This window comes from Erinaceus europaeus, chromosome 13 (assembly GCF_950295315.1).
Source record: "Erinaceus europaeus chromosome 13, mEriEur2.1, whole genome shotgun sequence".
NCBI lineage: Eukaryota > Metazoa > Chordata > Mammalia > Eulipotyphla > Erinaceidae > Erinaceus > Erinaceus europaeus.
In genome coordinates this window covers 55870455-55889591 of record NC_080174.1, presented here as the reverse complement: position 1 = coordinate 55889591, position 19137 = coordinate 55870455, and the positions used below count along the sequence as shown (strand labels likewise).

Here is a 19137-nt window from a genome sequence, read left to right as displayed (position 1 = left end):
CCCGAGTTGTGTGCATGACAAAGCAGGTGCACGATCCAGGTGAGTTATCTTGCCAGTACTTGATTAATATTATTATTTTTATTGCCACCATGGTTACTGCTGGGGCTCAGTGCCTGCACAACAAATCCATTGCTCCTAGTGGCCGTTTTTTCTTTTCCTTTTCTTTTTATTTGATAGGACAAAGAGAAATTGGGAGGGGACAAGAAAAGGAGAGACACCTGCAACATCACCTCATAACTCGTAAAATCCTCCCCTGCGGGGCAATGGGGGAGAAGTAAGGGGTTTGAACCAGAGTCCTATTGCATGGTACCTTATGTGCCCAATCCATTGCACCACCATCCAGCCCTTGATTACTTTTTTTTTTTCAAACAAAACCAACAACACAATTCATCAAGGAAAATTAGGATTTACATTTTATCAAAAATTCTTAAATATAATGTACTATAGTCTGTGCATACTGATTGTATTTTCACTAAAGGAAGAAAATCTAGCAGTTTAGGTTCACTTGTCATGGGAAAAGGGAAAGGATTAAAAGACATACAACCACAGAAAAATGTCAGTTCACAGTCACTGATGATGTTATTTAAATGGTGTGTCATAATCACATTAGGACAGAGCACAAAGAATTCCTCATCTCTGAACAACGCTGAAGGAAGGCCATAAAGTGTGTGTGTATGTGTGTGTGTGTGTGTGTGTGTGTGTGTGTGTGTGTATGTGTGTGTTCATTCCACCTTCCCACCCCCATTTTACTAATTCAATTGAGGGACAACAAGAGGTAATCCAGACACCCAGAACAGAAGGAAAAGGTTTGCCCCTATGCTTGCAGATGTAGTGTGAAAAGCAAGGTTCACTCTGACTTGGAGTTTTGTGCTATTCCACGTGAATGTCTGGAACTGCCCTAACTGACTGAAAATGAGCTTGCTACGGTCATATGGAACAGGTCTGTTTAGTCACATCACTGGGCAGCATGGCAGATGATAGGTCATCAATGGATGGTATTGATTGGCTGGATTTGCCTTAAGGTAACAAGACTATGGGTCCTTAAAAACCGGCTTCATCTTATTTTCCTTTGTGCAGTTTCATACAGTGGTAGTTTTCTCTTCTTATTCCCCTAGCCTCTGGTAGTTCCTTTTTTCCCTTTTCCAAATCAAAAGCCTTTCTTGGTAATCAAAATAGAGAGATTACCTTCAGATAAACACTCTTTAAATTATCACCAAGGCAAGAAAATTCAAGAATATTTTATTTACTAGGCTGATTACATTTTAATGTTTGAAGAAAGTGACATTTTTAATTAGTGTTTAAGACATATGGTGAGTGTACAAATTAGCTTATTTTGTACAACCAGAATTTGATGAGAGCAACTCCTCCTTCTCACTCCCCAGTTAAAAATTGTCACTTGAAACTTAATATATGCAAGGAGGTTAAATGGTATAAAGTGGTGCCCCCTTGACTTAAAGATGAAGGAGACAGTCACTGTTGTGTGTAGCTAAATGTTGCCTCGATGAGCTGAAAACATATACTAGAGTCACAATCAGTGTTTGCAGTAGGATGTGGAAGTTCCAGGGCTTCAATTTTTCCCAGACAAGAAAACAAAATCCAGGTGCTTGGGTATGTTGATTTCTTTTTTAGGTAACTAGAGAAAATAGAGTACAAGGTCCGTAAATACTACAATCCCCCTTTAAAATAGTTCATGTAACAATATAAGTGATGTGATTCCTTTTTTTTTTTTTTTTGTCCAGGTGGTTCTCTATCCTTTTAACATCTCCCATAGCTTGGGACTTCCACGTTGGGACACTGTATTTATTCCTGATAGAGGAACAGATTAATTGGAATAGAATTGCAAAAAGGAAATGCCAAGTTAGCAATACATCCAAAATAGTATATGACAGAAATATTCTACTTTGAGGCAGATTGTAGGAAAAAAGAACAACACTGAGTACAAATAAGTGATTAGTTTGCTTTTGTGCTTATATATGATGCTTAACTTCTTTGGGGAGGGGTATTTTGCTTTTGGCTTTTGGTTATTTCCTATCATGAAAGACTACATTAAAAAAAAAAAAGCTGAATGCTTTTGCTAAAAAAAAAAAAAAAAAAAAAGTTGCCCCCTTAAACTCTTGCCTCTATTCTGCATTAGCTTTATCCACATGGTGCTTTTGGACTGGGCTTTTAATCACATGTATCATTATCTTCCTTTCTTTCAGTAAAATAAAAATATTTCCATGGAGTTTTTGGTTTTCCCCCTTGCCTCTTATTGAATGAATTTTCCTTGTTCATCCTTTGGTGAATGAAACAAAGCTTGTTTGTGTTTCATTCTTCACACTTATTAGAATCGGTGGTGGTGTTTTGTTTTGTTTTGTTTCCTTGCTATAAATCAGGGATAATAATTTTATTTATTTATTTTGACAAGATACAGAAAGATACAAGATAAGATACCTGTTAGGATGCTGGTGTTTTACATGTCACATCCTACATCCAAAAGCTATTACAAGGGGGTGGGGGGAAGCATGAATCTTTAAAGATTTCTTTGAATCTGTGCACTCTACCCACCTGGTGGTTATATAGTGAACTGTTAATTTAAAGAGTAGTTTAAACACCAGCCATGTTTGGGGCAGGCTGCTCTTGCAAAGAGAGCAGTGCATATAACAGGAGTCCACTGTGTGTGAGATAAGGGGAAAATTCAGCTCACTGACTAGAGGTTTTAATGTGCGAACTCTAGGGAAATAATATATTGACTGTTCTGTGGCGCGCAAGAAAATTGAAGAACCCTTTGCAGACGGAGTGCTTTGCAAAGGATTCTATCTGTTTCTCTTAAAACAAAATCTGTGGCAAGATGTTTGAAATCAGCAGGACGCTTAATGCTGCTTTGTTAAATAATGAGGTAATATTTTGTCACTTTTTTTCTGGGCAGCATCTCCCCCCCCCCCGTCATTTTCCCCCCTATGGTTATGAAAGATTATCTGCTCCTCTTCTTCTTCTCCTCCTTCTTCTTCATCATCTTTTTTTTTTCTTTATGGAAGTCAAGGAAATACACTTCACGCTTCCATTTCTGTTCCTTCCTTTCGGTGCTTTTGGAGAATTTGGTTGTCTTTTTGTATTTGCAGTTTCAGCTGGCTGCTGTTTCCTAGCCCATTGTGCCACGTAAGGCTTCTCTACTGCGCGGAGTAGGTAGTTATTAACGCTGAATTGGCTTCTGGTACAGTCCATCTGGACTCTGTGTGGGAAAGCTGGCTGCCGGCGACTGATGCTGAGATATCTACAACCTTTGAGATGTGTGCATGGTGGCGAGGGGCTGACTGATATGAGATTACTTCTTTTAAGGAAAATTGTTATTAATGAGTCAAGAAACTGCTCATTTATGGTAAGAGGGTTACAGCGATGCTGGCAGCTCCAAAGCTCTGGGATATCATTTTTAGGTTGCTTTAACTGCTTGAGTGAGACAAGTTTCTTTCTGTGGTGGTGGAGGCTTGTGGCGGGAAAAAAAAAAAAATCATGCATGACTGGGAGACTTGGCTGCCTGATCCTTGAGATAATATATTGAGAATCTGTTGCTTTACAAATGTCACACCACTGATGTAGCAGTCAGCCCTTTACACTGAAAGATGAATGGTACTATTGGAAATGCAATAATAAGGTTGACTTTTCCCAACAATAGGATTCTGCCTTTGTCTTTAGAGAAAAGGCCTCTGAGGACATTTGTGGATTTGTTTGAGGATTCTGTTGAAAGACTAAAGTGAAGGTTTTTGGAAAAGTGATCAATATACAAAGTGTATGGATTTCTTTTAGCCTAACAAAACCAAATAAATTATTTATAAATGTAATATACAGTTGAAGAGTCGTCAGAATATGTCTTTATATACCTAATGTTAATTTATGCCTCACTAAATGTTCTGGGGTGAGTTTGAATGTGAAAAAATGGTTTTGAGAAATCCTTGACTTATAACCTCCAAAGAAATACAAAGTAAATATTTTGCTCCAAAGGAGTTCTTTTTATTTGTGTTTGTCAGTTTTGTGTCCTTACTTGCTTTTCACATTTTTTTTTATGTTAGTGAAATCATACTCAAAATTTCTGTTGTTTTTTGGGACACCTGTGCCTGCCCTGAGTATGTATGTTGAGTTCTTTGTAGTGCTTAATCTGTGAGTTCATCTGTAGGACACAGTTCAACAGATACCACCTTATCATTGTGACTCTGAACTCTATACACTTGCTAAAGAAATTCATTCAAAAGTTAACTCAGTTCAGTTTGAAAATATTATTGTTTAAAACATTTCCATTTTATACATTTGTATTTCTAAGAACTGAATTTATTTATAACAAGTTTATATGGTACACCAGCATATATTGTTTTGTGGTACATGTTTAAGTGTATACTGTGTGCCTTTATTATATATATATTTGTTAGTATATTTGTGAAATAGTAGTTTGGAGAGAATATTTTTAATTTTTAAATATGTAATGATTATTTTATAATATTTTTTCATAGACCCACTTATTCTTATACTTTGAAACCCATAGTGTAGCTTGATTTTTGGCCTGTATTTCTATTCATCCCAGACTCATCTCACTGTCAAGCCCAGTCAAAGATTATAGATTATGTGGAATTATGTCTCTAATAATGTATATCATCTCTGTGTATTTACTGAGTCAAATTGATTAACTTATAAGTTGAATAAATGGTTAAGAAGTTGGTCTTTAGGCTAGGAACTCTTCCAGGAAGCTACTTAAAAAACCCAAACCAAAAAGGAAAAAAAAAAAAAAAACCTATGCCATTAAAAGGTGGTAATGTAGATGTTATGAAATACATAACAAAGACAAACTATGTACATTATCACCACTTACCCAGTGTCTCTTTGAATATTATTTATGAGGCAAAAGAGGAAAAAAATCATACTTCGAATAAGAGAACCAAAAACACATATACGGTCAAGCAAGATGAGCACTGTGCACTAGTTGTGAGATGAAGCAGTTGTTTGAAGCATATTTTACCATTCTATATAGCAGCAGGATGAGCGCAGAGTGTATGTTAGTTGATTTTTAAAAATTCAGATCATGTCCCTCTCCAAGTTGAGAAGTAAATTCATTTAAATAAATCATTCATCATCCTCTGTTTTGAAACGCTTAGAAGATGGAAAGGTAGAGGCTGACAGCTGCCCTTCCTCCAGCTTTTTTCTCTTATTTTTCTTTTTTCTTTTTTAGGAAGTAGTTTCATGGAGCAAACTTGTATAAACCTAGTTCATGGAACAAGCACAATTTCATTTCAAACTTGCTTTCTTTAGAAACACTGGCTGTGTTAACTGCAAAAGGAGCATTACTGCCTAAAAATCAGCAGTATCAGGAAATAATAAAGTTTAAATGTAGTTCTATTAGCATATTAAAGTGCTTTTGTTTTGTCTTTAAGTCTAGAGGCAGATCATTAAATATGCATTTTCGCTGAAAGCAACTGTGGAGAAAGATAAGGTGGTTGGAAATATTCTATGTGAAAAAAAAAAAAAGCCCTCCTTAGTGGGGTGGGTTGTTGCAGCCCTCAGGACTGGGGAAAGGGAGGACACTCCCACTGTTCAGGTTTGCAAGCAGTCAGTGACCTGCAGTTGTTACAGTACTTTTGAGCTGGGAGGAGGGGAAAGGTAAAAATACAAGTATGGCTGTTGTTGCTTCAGCCTGTCCTTAATTACTAGACACAAGAAGCAGTTCAGAAATCTGGTCTCTGTTGTTGTAGAGGTCACCAAATCATTAACATCGTCAATCTGGCAGTAGCTAATTTAAATAGCACCTGATGTTGCAACGCCTCCCTTCATCTTCCCAGCCAATCAGATACTGGCTTCAGCTGACAGATGGTCCCATAAATGGATGTAAAAAGGGGAAGCTTCTAGCCAATTTCAGCAAGGCTCTGTTCAGTTGTTCTAATCTACATCCTAGAATCAGGGGTTTCAGCTCACTGCTCCTTTTCTTTCTTTTTTTTCTCTTCCTTTCCCCTGTCCCCCCCCCAAATAATTGATTTACTTTGCAATCATCCACACCGTGTTTTGTGGACCTTTAAAACTATATAACAATAGTAATCCTTTAATACACACACACACACACACACACACACACACACACACACACATATATTCTGAAACCTTTGCAAATTTTAAGAGAAGAGTCGAAGCCCTGCAAGACCCAATATTTGCCAATAAGAATGGTTATGGTAGGTATGACTAGATTTATAATCTGTTGTTTGTGTTGCTGGAGGGAAGAAAAGCATCTACACCTTGACCAGTCTTATGCTTGCTTGCACAAGAGTTTAGTTCTCTGCCGCTGTTTGGTTCCTAAATTTATTATCTCTTTTGTGTAGAGTGTACGGGTAGGTCCTTTTATTGAAAAGCAGTGGGGAAATAGATTGTCATTTTTAACAGGGCATTGTCAGTTTTCCCTTCAACATAAAGGTGGGGGTGGGGAGAGGTGGGCTGAAATAATTGCTGGTTTGATGAAAGAGGTTATAAATTACATGAGACCATAATGGCAACAGAAGGGTTTTCTTTTTTGTAGGGGAGAGGAGGTTTGTCTGTGTGCCTGGATTTTGTGGGGCTGGGAGGCTGTATGTACTGGGTTAGAAATCTCTCCATTTACGTGCTGGAAATTTAAAGCTCCAAAGGCAGCTCCTGGATACTGAAGGTTGAGATGGGCAGTTGTGTTTGGGGGGACTGTGCAGTCAAAAAGGCAGAGAGAGTGATTTATTTGGGCTTCAGTAAATGCTGCATCTTGTATTTCAAAGAGTTTCCTGTCATGACCTCATAAAAAAGAGGAGGCGGCTTGTATGTGTAGCGGTGCTTGGCGTGTTGAGTTGTTGCTTCCTTCTCTGGGCAGCATCTCTGTAAGAAGGAATGTCAGCTTTTACATAACGTTCCTTTCTGCTTTTGACACACTGTGTGAGGGTCCATCTTCTTCTGATCACAGATGGAGTGGAATGGCTTGAAGATGGTAAGTGAAATGAGGAAGGCAGCTTGGAGATTCCAGCCGTGTGTGTGTGTGTGTGTGTGTGTGTGTGTGTGTGTGTGTGTGTGTGTGTGTGTGTGTGTGTGTGTGTGAGATGGTGGATTGTGCATCATAAATCTTCGTGCAGTTCATTTGTGTGTGTGTGTGTGTGTGCTTATTATTTGTCTTTTCTAAAAAACAGAATCCATCTCCAAGTATAATGGGATTGTATGCACACAAGGCATATATACTGCCTCTTCCATCAAACAAACATTTTAGTCAAGCAAGGTTAGTGTCTTTTTTGAAAATTACAATGTTTCTGCTGGTGTGTCCACTGCCTCTGAGAGCCTTCAACAGAATTACATGACTGTTAAAGTTAAAGGCACATTTCTTTTTCGGTCTCCTGCTAAGAGTGATGGGGAAGGCTGGGAGTGAGGAGGGGTGGAGGAGATGAGGTTCGGTACTAGCAGATGCAATCATGAAACAGGACTTTGGGATATAGAAGGGGAAGTGGAAAACCTTTCTGCTAAAGTAGTAAATCTATTTTTAGCATCATCTTTTTCTGGGGGAAAAATCAGGGAAACTCCTTGAGTACTACTTGTGTTGCCTGATGTTAACCCTAAAGATACAGCACAAAATGGCATGACCAAATGCCAGGAGTACCCACTTTGAATTTTTACCAGCAGTAGCTTTCCTTGTTTCCAACCTCAATATGGGGAGAAGGTTGTAAATTCATATCCATCTTACTTATTTTTCACTAGAAAACCCTGGGAGGACTTTTTGCTCTGCATAGATGTTATAACAAAGCTGTGGTCTTTTTCCTATTCTTAGAGGATTGCCTTTGTCTGGCTGCTTGTTTTGATGGGTGTAAAACAAATAAGATTAGACCGAACAGCCCAACTGAAAGCGATAGCTGGGAGGAAAACCCAATGAAAGGTTGCCGGGGAAACGAACAGAGGAAAAGCCGAGTAGGGAGCAGGTGGCTATCATGAGAACACACTGCAAACAGTGTAAAAAAAGGGGAGGGGGATAGGACCTCGATTATCTTTGCTGTTCTTTGTGGCCAGCCCAACTTTAATTATTCTTTATAAATAGGTGTTAATTACATTTCTAACTCTGGTTTCCAGTGATATTTAGAAATCTATTTTTAAGCATCAGTTCTGCACCCCCCCAACCCCCGTTTTTTGGTTAAAAAAACTGAGAGGGGGAAGGGAGGGCAAGGAATCTTATATCTCTCTCTCTCTCCCTCTCTCTCTCTTTCTCTCTCTCTCCCCCTCTTTTCCCTGCTGTGAAATTGTACGTGCAAAAAATCACAAGGAATCCTGTGAGGTCATTTGAAAAAAAATGTAAATTATATTGAATGAAGTTGATAGAACCATCGTAGTGAACTCCCACTGCTGATAGGTTTTGCAAATGATTTCTTAGAAATTTCCAGTAAATATTCATAGGAGTAATACTGGTAAAATAAATTCAACATGCCCTGTAAGTAATGATTTTGTGTTAGGTGATACCAGTAGTTTTACTACATCAGACATTGATATAACATTTCCGGGGAGTTCACTCTATCTTTCATTTTATATCCTGAGCAGAAATTACTTATAAAAAATAAATGAAAAGCTGCATTCTAGCCTTTTTCTTCATTTCCTTTTTCCTTTCTCCAGCCATTAGATGTCCAACACTGTATCCTTGCAACCACTGCCTTTCATTTGGCATTTGCTCCTGGTTCTAGTCTTGGCATAAGCTGACTGAGAAGCTGATTTTTGATGTTGTTGTTGTTTATCTGTTTGTTTGGCTTTTTACTTTATTTTCTCTTTTCTTTCTATTTCTTTTTTCTTCTCTCTCTCTCTCTCTCTCTCTCTCTCTCCCTCTCTCTCTCTCTCTCTCTGTGTGTGTGTGTGTGTGTGTGTGTGTGTGTGTGTGTGTGTGTGTGTGTGTGTGTGAATGTCTGGGATTCATGCATGCACTAGGTGATAGACCTCTCTCTTTCTGTTTCCTCTCTCTAAGTGTGCTCTACTTACTAGTAGTCCTCCTTTTCATGATGGTGGGTACCAGAAAACCTAAAGATATAGTTCTTTAGTAAATAAGAAAAACAACTGAAATGATGATCTGTTAATGTTTCCTCCTGAAAGCCAAATTAAATACACGATCAGGTAGCTAATGTTAAGCCCACAAATGAGAGATGAAAAAAAAATACATATACTGAAATATGCTAAAGGGTTTTGAGCTGGTCACAAATATTTTAGCATATTTCAGTATCTTCATTTTGTTCATGGTAAATCTCTACCACCCTCCCCCCATCCTTTTTTCCCTGTAGATTCTTCTTTTTGTTTTGTCTTAATTGGGGATTTTAAAAATGTGTTTTGACTCTTGAGACAGAGATTTAAAAACTTAGGTGTTTTCTGATGTGCAGTTGAACCTTGCTCTCCTATCTCCATAAACATATGTCACTACTAAAAATTAAATCATTTTTAATCTCTGATATAGTTTTTAAAAAAAAACTTCCTGCATATTTTCTTATTTAGGGGAATATAATTTCCATAAGAACTGCCACCTTGGCTTGGGTTGTAAAGATTAGACACGTGGTTCTGCTGCTGACCTTTGTTGCTTCTTTGTCTTAAAAATATTAATGTCTTTATACCTGCATGTGGAGGTTTCCCTTTATGGAAGCACAGGGGTGAATGTATAATTTTTTAGATTAGAAATATTTCTGAAAAAAAATACCTGACTATACTACCACTTTAATGAACATATATCTTATTGAAATATAATACCTAAATCATTTCATGTTTAAATTTTGAAAGAGTAAAATTTAACACAGATGGGAAAATGACTGAAAATTGCTTACAGAATCACTGAGTTACAAGATGATTTTAATATCTCATAAAAAAAACAAAACAGGCTAGCAAACTACTTAGCCATTCATTTTGCATCTCAGGCTCATTCATTTCTAGCTGTCATTCATTCAAGTTATACTCCTTGCCAGTATATGTATGTGTGTGTGTGTGTGTGTATATATTTCTTTTTGCTTCTCTCTGTTAGTTTTCAAAAGCCTTAAACTTTTTTTTTCCATATAGCCCCTCTTTGGCCCTTTGAATATTCAAGAATTTTGTTACCAGAGGAAGATCAAACTGATGTGTGGTATAACAATAGAATTTTTTTTGTCAGAAAGGAAAATAAAACAATTTACACATTTGTGCTTTAGTTCTAAACTCAGTCTTAAAATAAGGTTTGGAACATGTTAGACTTCGGATATTTTAAGCTTATCATTTATATTGAGAGTATATTTAAAATTTCAAGTCTTAGGAATCATTGCCCGAACAATGCTCTAAGTGTGTATTTAATATCTCTAAATGAATTTGTGAGTAAATTAGATTTGTTTTATTTTTTCCAAACAAGAATTACCATGAACAATGAAAGGGTTCCCTCAGAATAAGTTTTTGTTGTTTGGGTTTTGTTTTGTTTTGTTTTAGTTTTCCTTTCTTTGCACTTAAGCCTTACTGTGGCTTGATTCTTCCCCTATATGTACACCAAATACTGTTCCTTCATGAGGAGATGTGCTTTTCAATTAGCCCTTGGCATCTTATGCCTTGTCTTAATTTCAAAAAGGAAATTCATCTAAAAGTAAAGAATAAGTAAGAAATGGCGGTCTTGATAGAGGTCATTGTCCATGGACAGAAGTACTTTGGCCTTGACAAATTTCTGCTTCATCATCTCCAGTGATCTGTGGCCACCAGACACTAAATGTTATGCCCAGACACTTCTTATGTACATTTTTTGGCGAGCTGGCCAGCAGATGCTAGACACATGATTATGCATTGGCAAATGCTGCAATGCAGTAGTTTTTCCCAATGTCATTGGGAATTGGGGGGGGGGAGGGTGGTATGAAAGGACATAAGTATGCCCTAGCTTTTATCGTAATATTTTCCAGTTGATGAATCATGTTGTACAGGTTGGGCCAATTTTCCTTTTGAAAATGCAGTCAACCTTTTATTGCCCCATTCAATACCCTACAGATTTGATAATTATGTGGTAAGTATGTCTATGAGGGAGGTGGAAAAAGTGTGCATGTATTAGTGTTAGAATTCCTGTTTGTGGAACCCTGCATCTGTTTTAGAGATTCCTAATTTTATCATATATTTTCCAGAAGTATATAAGCATATAAAAATGGAAAGAAAATCAGACTGAGCTGACTTCCCATAGAAAAGTTGATTACCCACTTTACAAACTTCAAGACTTCTCTTAGTAGAAAACTATAAAACTTAAAGCATCATCAAAAATTATATATATTTTTATTTCTGTAGATTTCCATTCATGACCAAAGTTGTGAATTAAATTTGCCTTTGTAATCCAAAGGTTGGGCCAGATTAAATGTGTATATGGAAAGTTTTTTTATTTGTGAACTTTCAAAGTTAATCTTTAACCATTGGTAAAAATAAGGAGGTAGAGTGGCTATGTTAGCATGCCGTGTGTGTGTGTGTGTGTGTGTGTGTGTGTGTGTGTGTGTGTGTGTGTGTGTTTGGATCAACCCTGTAGTCTTTAAATTTCAGAATATTGGGGCCAGTCAGTGGCACACCTGGTTAAATACGTTAAATCCCAGCATATTTTAAGAATAGAGGGTTTTCATAAGTCAGCAGTTTTCTTAGGGGGAAAAGAAAGGTAATATGTGGGTGGGGGGGTAGGTGGAAGTTGTCACAAGCAGTAATTGTTATAAATCAGCCATCTAGAAATTGAAAGAAAAAAAATGGCTGGAGGAAAAGAGTGGGACAAGGTACCAACATATGGATCTATACCTTGCTGGAGTAAGAGATAATGAGTGATAAATTTGAACTGGTGCAGTGCAAGATGCCCGTTAATTTCTCAGAACCTTGACTTTGCAGGTTCATTACTTCCTTGCTTGCTTGTTCACACCTTTAATTGTATCCAGTTTGGGATGCTAGCTGGGGGCACCAAAAATGAGCCATTTTGTTTGTTGTTTACTTCATTAAGCATTCATGCAGTGTGTTCACAATAGCTTTGGACCATCAGTGTTAGGAATCAAGCATGTCTGGAAATGCAATTGTTATTAAAGTAAAAAAAAAAGTAATTAGCCAGCTAGTTTGCTTAGATGTTCACATCCATTCTGTTTAGTGGTGATATTTATGCCATTCCTTGTACATTCATTAAGAAGAGTTATCCAGTGTGAGTGCTCCTAATAGGTGGAGTCTCTTTTTCCTCTCTTTCACCACCCCCACCAGAGAGATTTCGCCTTTGACTGGATCATTTTCGAACTGCCCATTTTTGTGGCAGGGAAGGTCATTATTCAGATCTTCATTGCATCTAAATGCTTTAAAAGATTTTTCTCTTTAATATGATTCTCATCTACAAAAATCAAGAAATGCTGAATACCATAGGGAGTTCTTACATAAATTTGGTTGAGGAAGTAGTGAAAATGTTGAAGAAATAAGGTCAGTGTAATTGTTGTGCTTTCATTTTTATTTTATATTGTTTAGGTAAAACCTGATTTCTAACCACAAAAGTAAAATGCAAAAGTAGCATATAATATATATATATATATATATATATATATATATATATATATATATACACACACACACTATTTAAAAAAAAATTCATAGGTATTTCCAGAAAATAACTTCCTTTGAACTCTAGGTTCAAAAAAAGATTAAACTCAAGTTAATTACTAATTTTAATATAAATGCAACAATTCATAAATACTTCTCTTTTTTTCTTTTTTCTTTTTTTTGCCTCCAGGGTTATTGCTGGGGCTTGATGCCTACACTATGAATCCACTGTTTCTGGAGGCTATTTTTTTCCCCTTTCTGTTGCCCTTGGTTTTTTTGTTTGTTTAAAATCATAGTTATGGTTACTATTATTGTTGTTATTATTGCTGGATAGGACAGAGAGAAATGGAGAGAGGAGGGGAAAAAAGAGAGGAGGAGAGAAAGACAGACACCTGCAGACCTGCTTCATCACCCGTGAAGCGCCCCCCCTGCAGATGGGGAGCTGGGGGGCTCGAACCAGGATCCTTGCTCAGGTCCTTGATTTTTAGGCCCTGTGTGCTTAACCCACTGAGCTACCATCTGACCCCCCATAAATACTTTTCTATAGGAAGCTTGTGATTTTCTTTCCAGGATGTGAGGAAACAAATTCCACCCTAGATAGCATTTTCTGAAAAACACACCAGAGCATGGAATTTTTTTCTCTCTTTGAATCTTATGGCATTAAATCTTCTCTTGCTTATTCTATGAATCATTGACCTTTGTTTGCTGTCTTGTAATAGCCCCAGAAGTTGTTTGGCCAAACTTGTTCATAGTAGAGACTAGTTTTCATTCATCATGAGTTGAAGGTATGTTTATCACTTTGTAACGTGAAATTCAATGTTAACATTTCTTTTTACTCTTAACAGTGATCAAAGTATATAATCAGAGGCTAAGTCATTTTAAGGTTGGCTGAAATGTGTCAAATTATGAGAAAAGTTCTGCTGGAATATTCAAGTGCATAGATGTTTTCCTGTGTAAGAGTTTAGGCATAATTCCAAAATACAAAAAAAAACTTTTCTGCACATATTTGTGTATAAGGTTCCATGTATCCAGATGTTTTTTCTTGGAGAAAAATAAAATTTGAACAGTTGGGAGGAAATTGTCTTTCTGTCAGCTTCCCATGGTGCTTGGCTGGAACCTGTTAATTTTACAGAAATGTGAATGTCTTGTTTCCTACAGAGATGACTTTTTGAATAATTTTTCCTTCAAGGAGAACTTGCTAAGATAGTAACCCTCTTGTCATGCCCCTATGTACACTGAAAGTTCGCTAGCTTAGTTTGTCATACACGTCTCAGTAGTGTGTGTGTGTGTGTGTGTGTGTGTGTGTGTGTGTGTCTGTGTGTGTGTCTGTGTAAGAAAGAGAGAGAGAGGGAGAAAGGGAGAGACAGAGGGAGGGAGAGAGATGTGGAGTGGATAGATAATTGTGACATCCTGCTATGTCCCGTGATATTCGAATAATGACTGTAAGAGAGTGAGTATATAAGCTTTCCTAAGTTACCAGTCTAAACTCTTTAGAGTTTTGCTTTCTAGTTTGTACATGAAAAATAGCAGGGTGAATAGAAACTTTTTTCAACACTCTCTTTGAAGATGTAGTAGTAGTGAATACAGCTTTAATGATAAACATGAGCTCTAAGAGCTATTTAAAATTCTGTATTGGAGAGACTGAGGACTTAGTCTTTACTAATGAAACTTTCATTAGGAAAGTACTCACTTAAAATGGAGTAAATGACTTGGCCCTTGTAATTTGTGATTTTTACTGGGTTTGACTCATTCTCTCTTACGTTACTTTTTGTAATGCAGCCAACCACACACATCTAAAATTCGGGATGTTGTGCATGTCTTCAATATTATTTCTGTTGGTGCACTGAGTACAGACAGTACAATTCCCAGAAGTCCAGATTCTTACAGTAACACCAAAACAAAAGTGGTATTTATGAAAAATACTGGGAAAGTTGTCCTCATAGTAACCATTCCCCAAAGGAAGCTTTACATAAATGTGCATTTATTATTCAGGATATTAAAAGGGAATCCTTAGCTTTTACTTTCTTAATTTGGGTTAAAATATGTAAATTGGTTTTATTTTGGAGCTGCTCTGTTTTAGATGGCTTTGGGGGAGGATAACTTTCTAGCTTGATTATATTTTAATCTTCTCTGTAGTGAAAAAAGGTTCCAATTCTGAAATCAACCTGGTTATTGTGATTAGTACCTAGAGGGCCGGTGTGTAGATGAGGCTAGACATATTTTATTTTACTTCAAGTTGCACACATGTAGAAAAATGAAATAACATTTCTAAGAGAGATCACTATTCCTAGAATGCCCTTTTGGGCAGTGCCAGCTCAGATATTACAGAACTATGAGCCTGGATTTGGATGATTCTCATGTTGTGTCCATATAGCAAGTTCTAGGAAAGTTACTCTTTCTCTTGATAAATCAGAAAGTTTAAAGGACTTTGAAGCCAGGTAACTTTGAGTATGAGTGCTGATTTTTCCAGTTACTAATCATGAAATCTTAGATGAGAATTTTAACATTCCAAACCTTAATTCTTCTCATCATTTAAATGGGAGTAATAATGCCTGACGCACGAGATTTCTGAGAGGATCAGATAAGTAGTGCTATTTGATGACACTAGTCATACAGAGATTCTGAAAAATCAGAGGTGTTTGGAGAGCATTAAATCTTTATCAATATTTTAGTCTTTCTGCTCATACCAAGTGTCCTGGGTAGAAGTGGCATTGCATGGTACTTTCACAGTCCTCATTCTCTTCCCAGAATATATCAGGGGATGGGGATGGAAGATAACACACAAAGGTTTTAAAACAAACACAGTTCTTTTCTGGAATAGTGTAGCTTAAATTTTCTGCATTCTCAGATTTTGCAAAGCATATCCATGATCACTTTTGTAATTAGAATTAACTTGGAATTTTGTTGTTAAAGAGGAAAAAAGAATATAAAGTTAATTTTAATCAATGCTATTTTCTCAGTTTCATGAATTTATGAAATTCAGAAACCAAGCAGAAATAAAATGGGATGGGACATAGTCTTTTGGTGGTGGGAATGGTGTTTATGTACACTTCTATTAATTTGTAGTCATATAAATCACTTAAGAAATATGAGAGGGGGAAAATTGATATAAATAAAATTAAATGAATTAATTGATATGGTTCCACTGTTAATGTCTAAGCTATGTATTGTACTTTGGCCTAGAAACTAACTCACTTTAGAGATATTTTCTTTTTTTTTTTTTTAATTTTTTATTTAAGAAAGGATTAGTGAACAAAAGCATAAGGTAGGAGGGGTACAACTCCACACAATTCCCAACACCCAATCCCCATAACCCACCCCCTCCCATGGTAGCTTTCCCATTTTCTATCCCTCTGGGAGCATGGACCCAGGGTCATTGAGGGTTGCAGAAGGTGGAAGGTCTGGCTTCTGTAATTGCTTCCCCGCTGAACATGGGCGTTGACTGGTCGGGCCATACCCCCAGTCTGCCTCTCTCTTTCCCTAGTAGGGTGTGACTCTGGGGAAGCTGAGCTCCAGGACACGTTGGTGGGGTCTTCAATCCAGGGAAGCCTAGCCAGCATCCTGGTGGCATCTGGAACCTGGTGATTGAAAAGAGAGTTAACATATGAAGCCAAACAATTTGTTGAGCAATCATGGATCCCAAGCTTGGAATAGTGGAGAGGAAGTGTTAGGGAGGTACTCACTGCAAACTCTAGTGTAGTCCTGCTTTCAGGTATATATTTTGCAGTGGTTTATGGATACGTGTGCACATAAGCTCTCTCTCACAGAAACTGGTGTATATCTAGGTTATGGGACTTTGTTAGAAAGTGAACTACCTGAGATGAAATTAGAGTGTACTATTAAAGGAAAGGTCTCACCCGAGTAATGAAGCTGAAGGGTTGTCATTCCACACATGAAGTCTCTGGATACATTCTGAGGTAAAGCATGTTGAGGTAGCAATCGTTGCTTTGGTTAGGTTGTAATCGGCAGATGCAATGTTATTTGGTTTGGATTGGGAGATGCATACGGGAAAGTGGGCCCTATCCAAGGGTTCCAGGACTGGGGGAAGTAGGGGCTCTATAGTGAAGATGTGAGGTTCCTGCTGTCTTAGGGTTCAAAAAGACAATCAATAGTTAATATTATCATCACATTATTTGTTAATTGGGTTACCTTTGAAAAGTCCCTTTGTTATGGTTTGCTGGACAGTACCCAGTATCTTGTATATAGCTGTGCTATTGGAAGCTTCTAATCTACTTGGTCTAGGCTTTTGAGAGAGTCCGCATATCAAATACATAGCCTATATATTAAAAAGATTCAGTTTGTCTTTTGAGAAACTTTGAGACATACAATTGATTTCCCCCTCTCATATTAATTAGCTACTGATTTATATGTCTACATTTTGCTAGGAGTGTACATAAACACCATTCCCACCACCAAAGGACTGTGACCCATCCCTCCCGCCCACTCCCACCCCCCACTGGCCCAGGAAGCTACATGCCTACCCCTCACCACTGGGTTTTTACTTTGGTGCCCTATTTAGAGATATTTTCTTCCCTTTACAACATCAGCTTTTTTTTTTCCTCTCTATTTCTCATGTTTCCCCAATAGGCTGGATTTTGGAGTTTTATTTCTCAAGGAGTGTGGTAAAGAGGTTGAAATAAAAAAGTGGCTTAATGGTAAAGAGGTTGAAATAAAAAAAGTGGCTTAATGAGATTTTTCTAACTTGCCATCAGTTTTCCTTCTCCTGCATGGTGAGACAGGATGATGGATGGCTTTGGCAGTGTAAACAGCTCTAAAAGTGATCCGATTGACTGAAGAGGTGTAGAAGATGTGAACAGAATACTGGCCCTCAATTTATTACCCTCCCATTGGAAGGAGGGGGAAAAAAGAGAAAGGAGGGAAATTACCTCAAAGGCCCTGACACAGTTGTTGATCACACTTGGGGATCACATTGGGGAGGTAGTTGTGAGTATTGTCAGGCCAAGCCTAATTTTGCATCTTTTTCTCAAGGCTCTGAAATGAGTGACCAGTCACATAAAATAAATTCACAAATTGTTTTAAATTGGGATCTGTTGCTGTTATCCATGAGGATGAAGAAATAATACAAGTAGTCCCTTAAGGTGTTGAAGACAAACAGGAACACTACTTGAATGTTATGGAGTTTAAATACGACTTCATACAATCATGAGGAGAATGTGAAGGGAATATTTTTTCCTGTTAAAATTAGAAGGTGTACTCAAAAATTGATCTCATCTCCCAGGTGCCATCTTACGAGCTCCATACTTCTATAAAAAGATAAAGCCCTTTACTGTGAAACAGAAAATAAAAATTTTCTCTTAACATTTATCCATTTCAAAATTCACTAAGGGGTAAGGGTAGATAGCATAATGGTTATGCTAAAAGACTCTCATGCCTGAGGCTCCAGAGTCCCAGGTTCAATATTCCACATCACCATAAACCAGAGTTGAGCAGTGCTCTGGTAAAAGAAAAAAAGAAAAAAAAAAAACTTCACTAAGGTTTCTATCAGAATTTTGTAAGCCGACTTCTACTGGTTTACAAGGTCTCTGGAAGAGTTATTTTAATTCTTAGAATGTATTTATATGGGCTGAAATATTTCTTTAAGAATAAGACTTGAATTTGGAGGAAGATCAGTACAGAAGACAATCCTGCACAACTTAGACTAGAAAAATCTCATTCTTATTAAGGAAGGACCAAAGAGAGATAACAAAGTAAGTGAATTGAGCAGGAGAAAGGCAGTTGAATGTTCTTAGAATCTTCTTGCTGATAAGTGTTATACTGTTAAAAATATTTAAGCTATACTGTTAAAAATATTTAAGTGTTATACTGTTAAAAATATTTAAGCTAATATTTAGTTCTCAGTCCCTTGGTTTTTTGTTTGTTTGTTTTGTATTTCCGACTTAAGGTTATATACAAAAAGGGAAAAATACTTGTGCAGTTATTATGAGGGGGGCACAGTTTTGATGATGTGTGCAATATGTAACTATACCCCTGTAATATTTTTTATATATTTTAAAAAATTATTTGTTTCTTTATTAGAGCAAATGAGAGACAGAGAGAGAGAGAGAGAGAACTGAAGTTCACCTGTAGCTTCAGGTGATGCCAGGATTAAATCTGGAATTTCTGGTGCCTCGGGCATACAAACTGGAACTCAAACAGGCTGAGCTGTCCCCTCAGAGCTCCCTTGTAATTCATATATTAATATTGATTCATATGTGTGTGTGCTTTAGTCAAACCTCTTAAACATAACTCCAGTTAGTGAATTTTAGAGACATGACTCTTAACAGTGTATATATATATATATATATATTTTTTTTTTTTTTTCCCCAAGTTTGAGAATCCTATGAAAGGAAAGGTCTCACACAAGTAATGAGGCTGAAGGGTTGACATTCCAGGTCTGACGTCTCTGGACACAGTCTGAAGGTGGTACTCGTTGCGTTGATTAGGTTGGGATAGGCAATATCATTTGGTATGAATTGAGAGCAGCATGCAGGAAAGTGAGCCCACCCTAGAGGTTCCAGGACTGGGGGAAATATAGGCTCTATAGAGGAAGTGGGAAGTTCCTGCTGTCTTAGGGTTTAAAAAGGCAATAGATAGTTATTGCTATAATCACATTATTTGGCAATT

At 37.2% G+C, this 19137-nt stretch overlaps 1 protein-coding gene across 15 annotated transcripts in view; it reads left to right on the top strand.

The window, feature by feature from the left end:
- The window catches only part of ELAVL4 (ELAV like RNA binding protein 4), a 164852-nt gene that overhangs the window by 57129 nt on the left and 88586 nt on the right, over positions 1 to 19137 (top strand). For 3 of the 15 annotated variants that reach the window (XM_060205916.1, XM_016193972.2, XM_060205913.1), the window contains exon 1: positions 3227 to 3358. The exons of 2 other annotated variants lie outside the window; for them this stretch is intronic. In XM_060205916.1, the coding sequence (XP_060061899.1) occupies positions 3242 to 3358 (117 nt within the window). In that variant the 5' untranslated portion in view covers positions 3227 to 3241. Of the gene's footprint in view, positions 1 to 2798; positions 2879 to 3194; positions 3359 to 5888; positions 6186 to 6593; positions 6959 to 7154; positions 7241 to 19137 lie in introns of those variants that run through there. 10 more of the 15 variants (XM_060205925.1, XM_060205923.1, XM_060205919.1 and 7 more) reach the window with 7 other exon arrangements.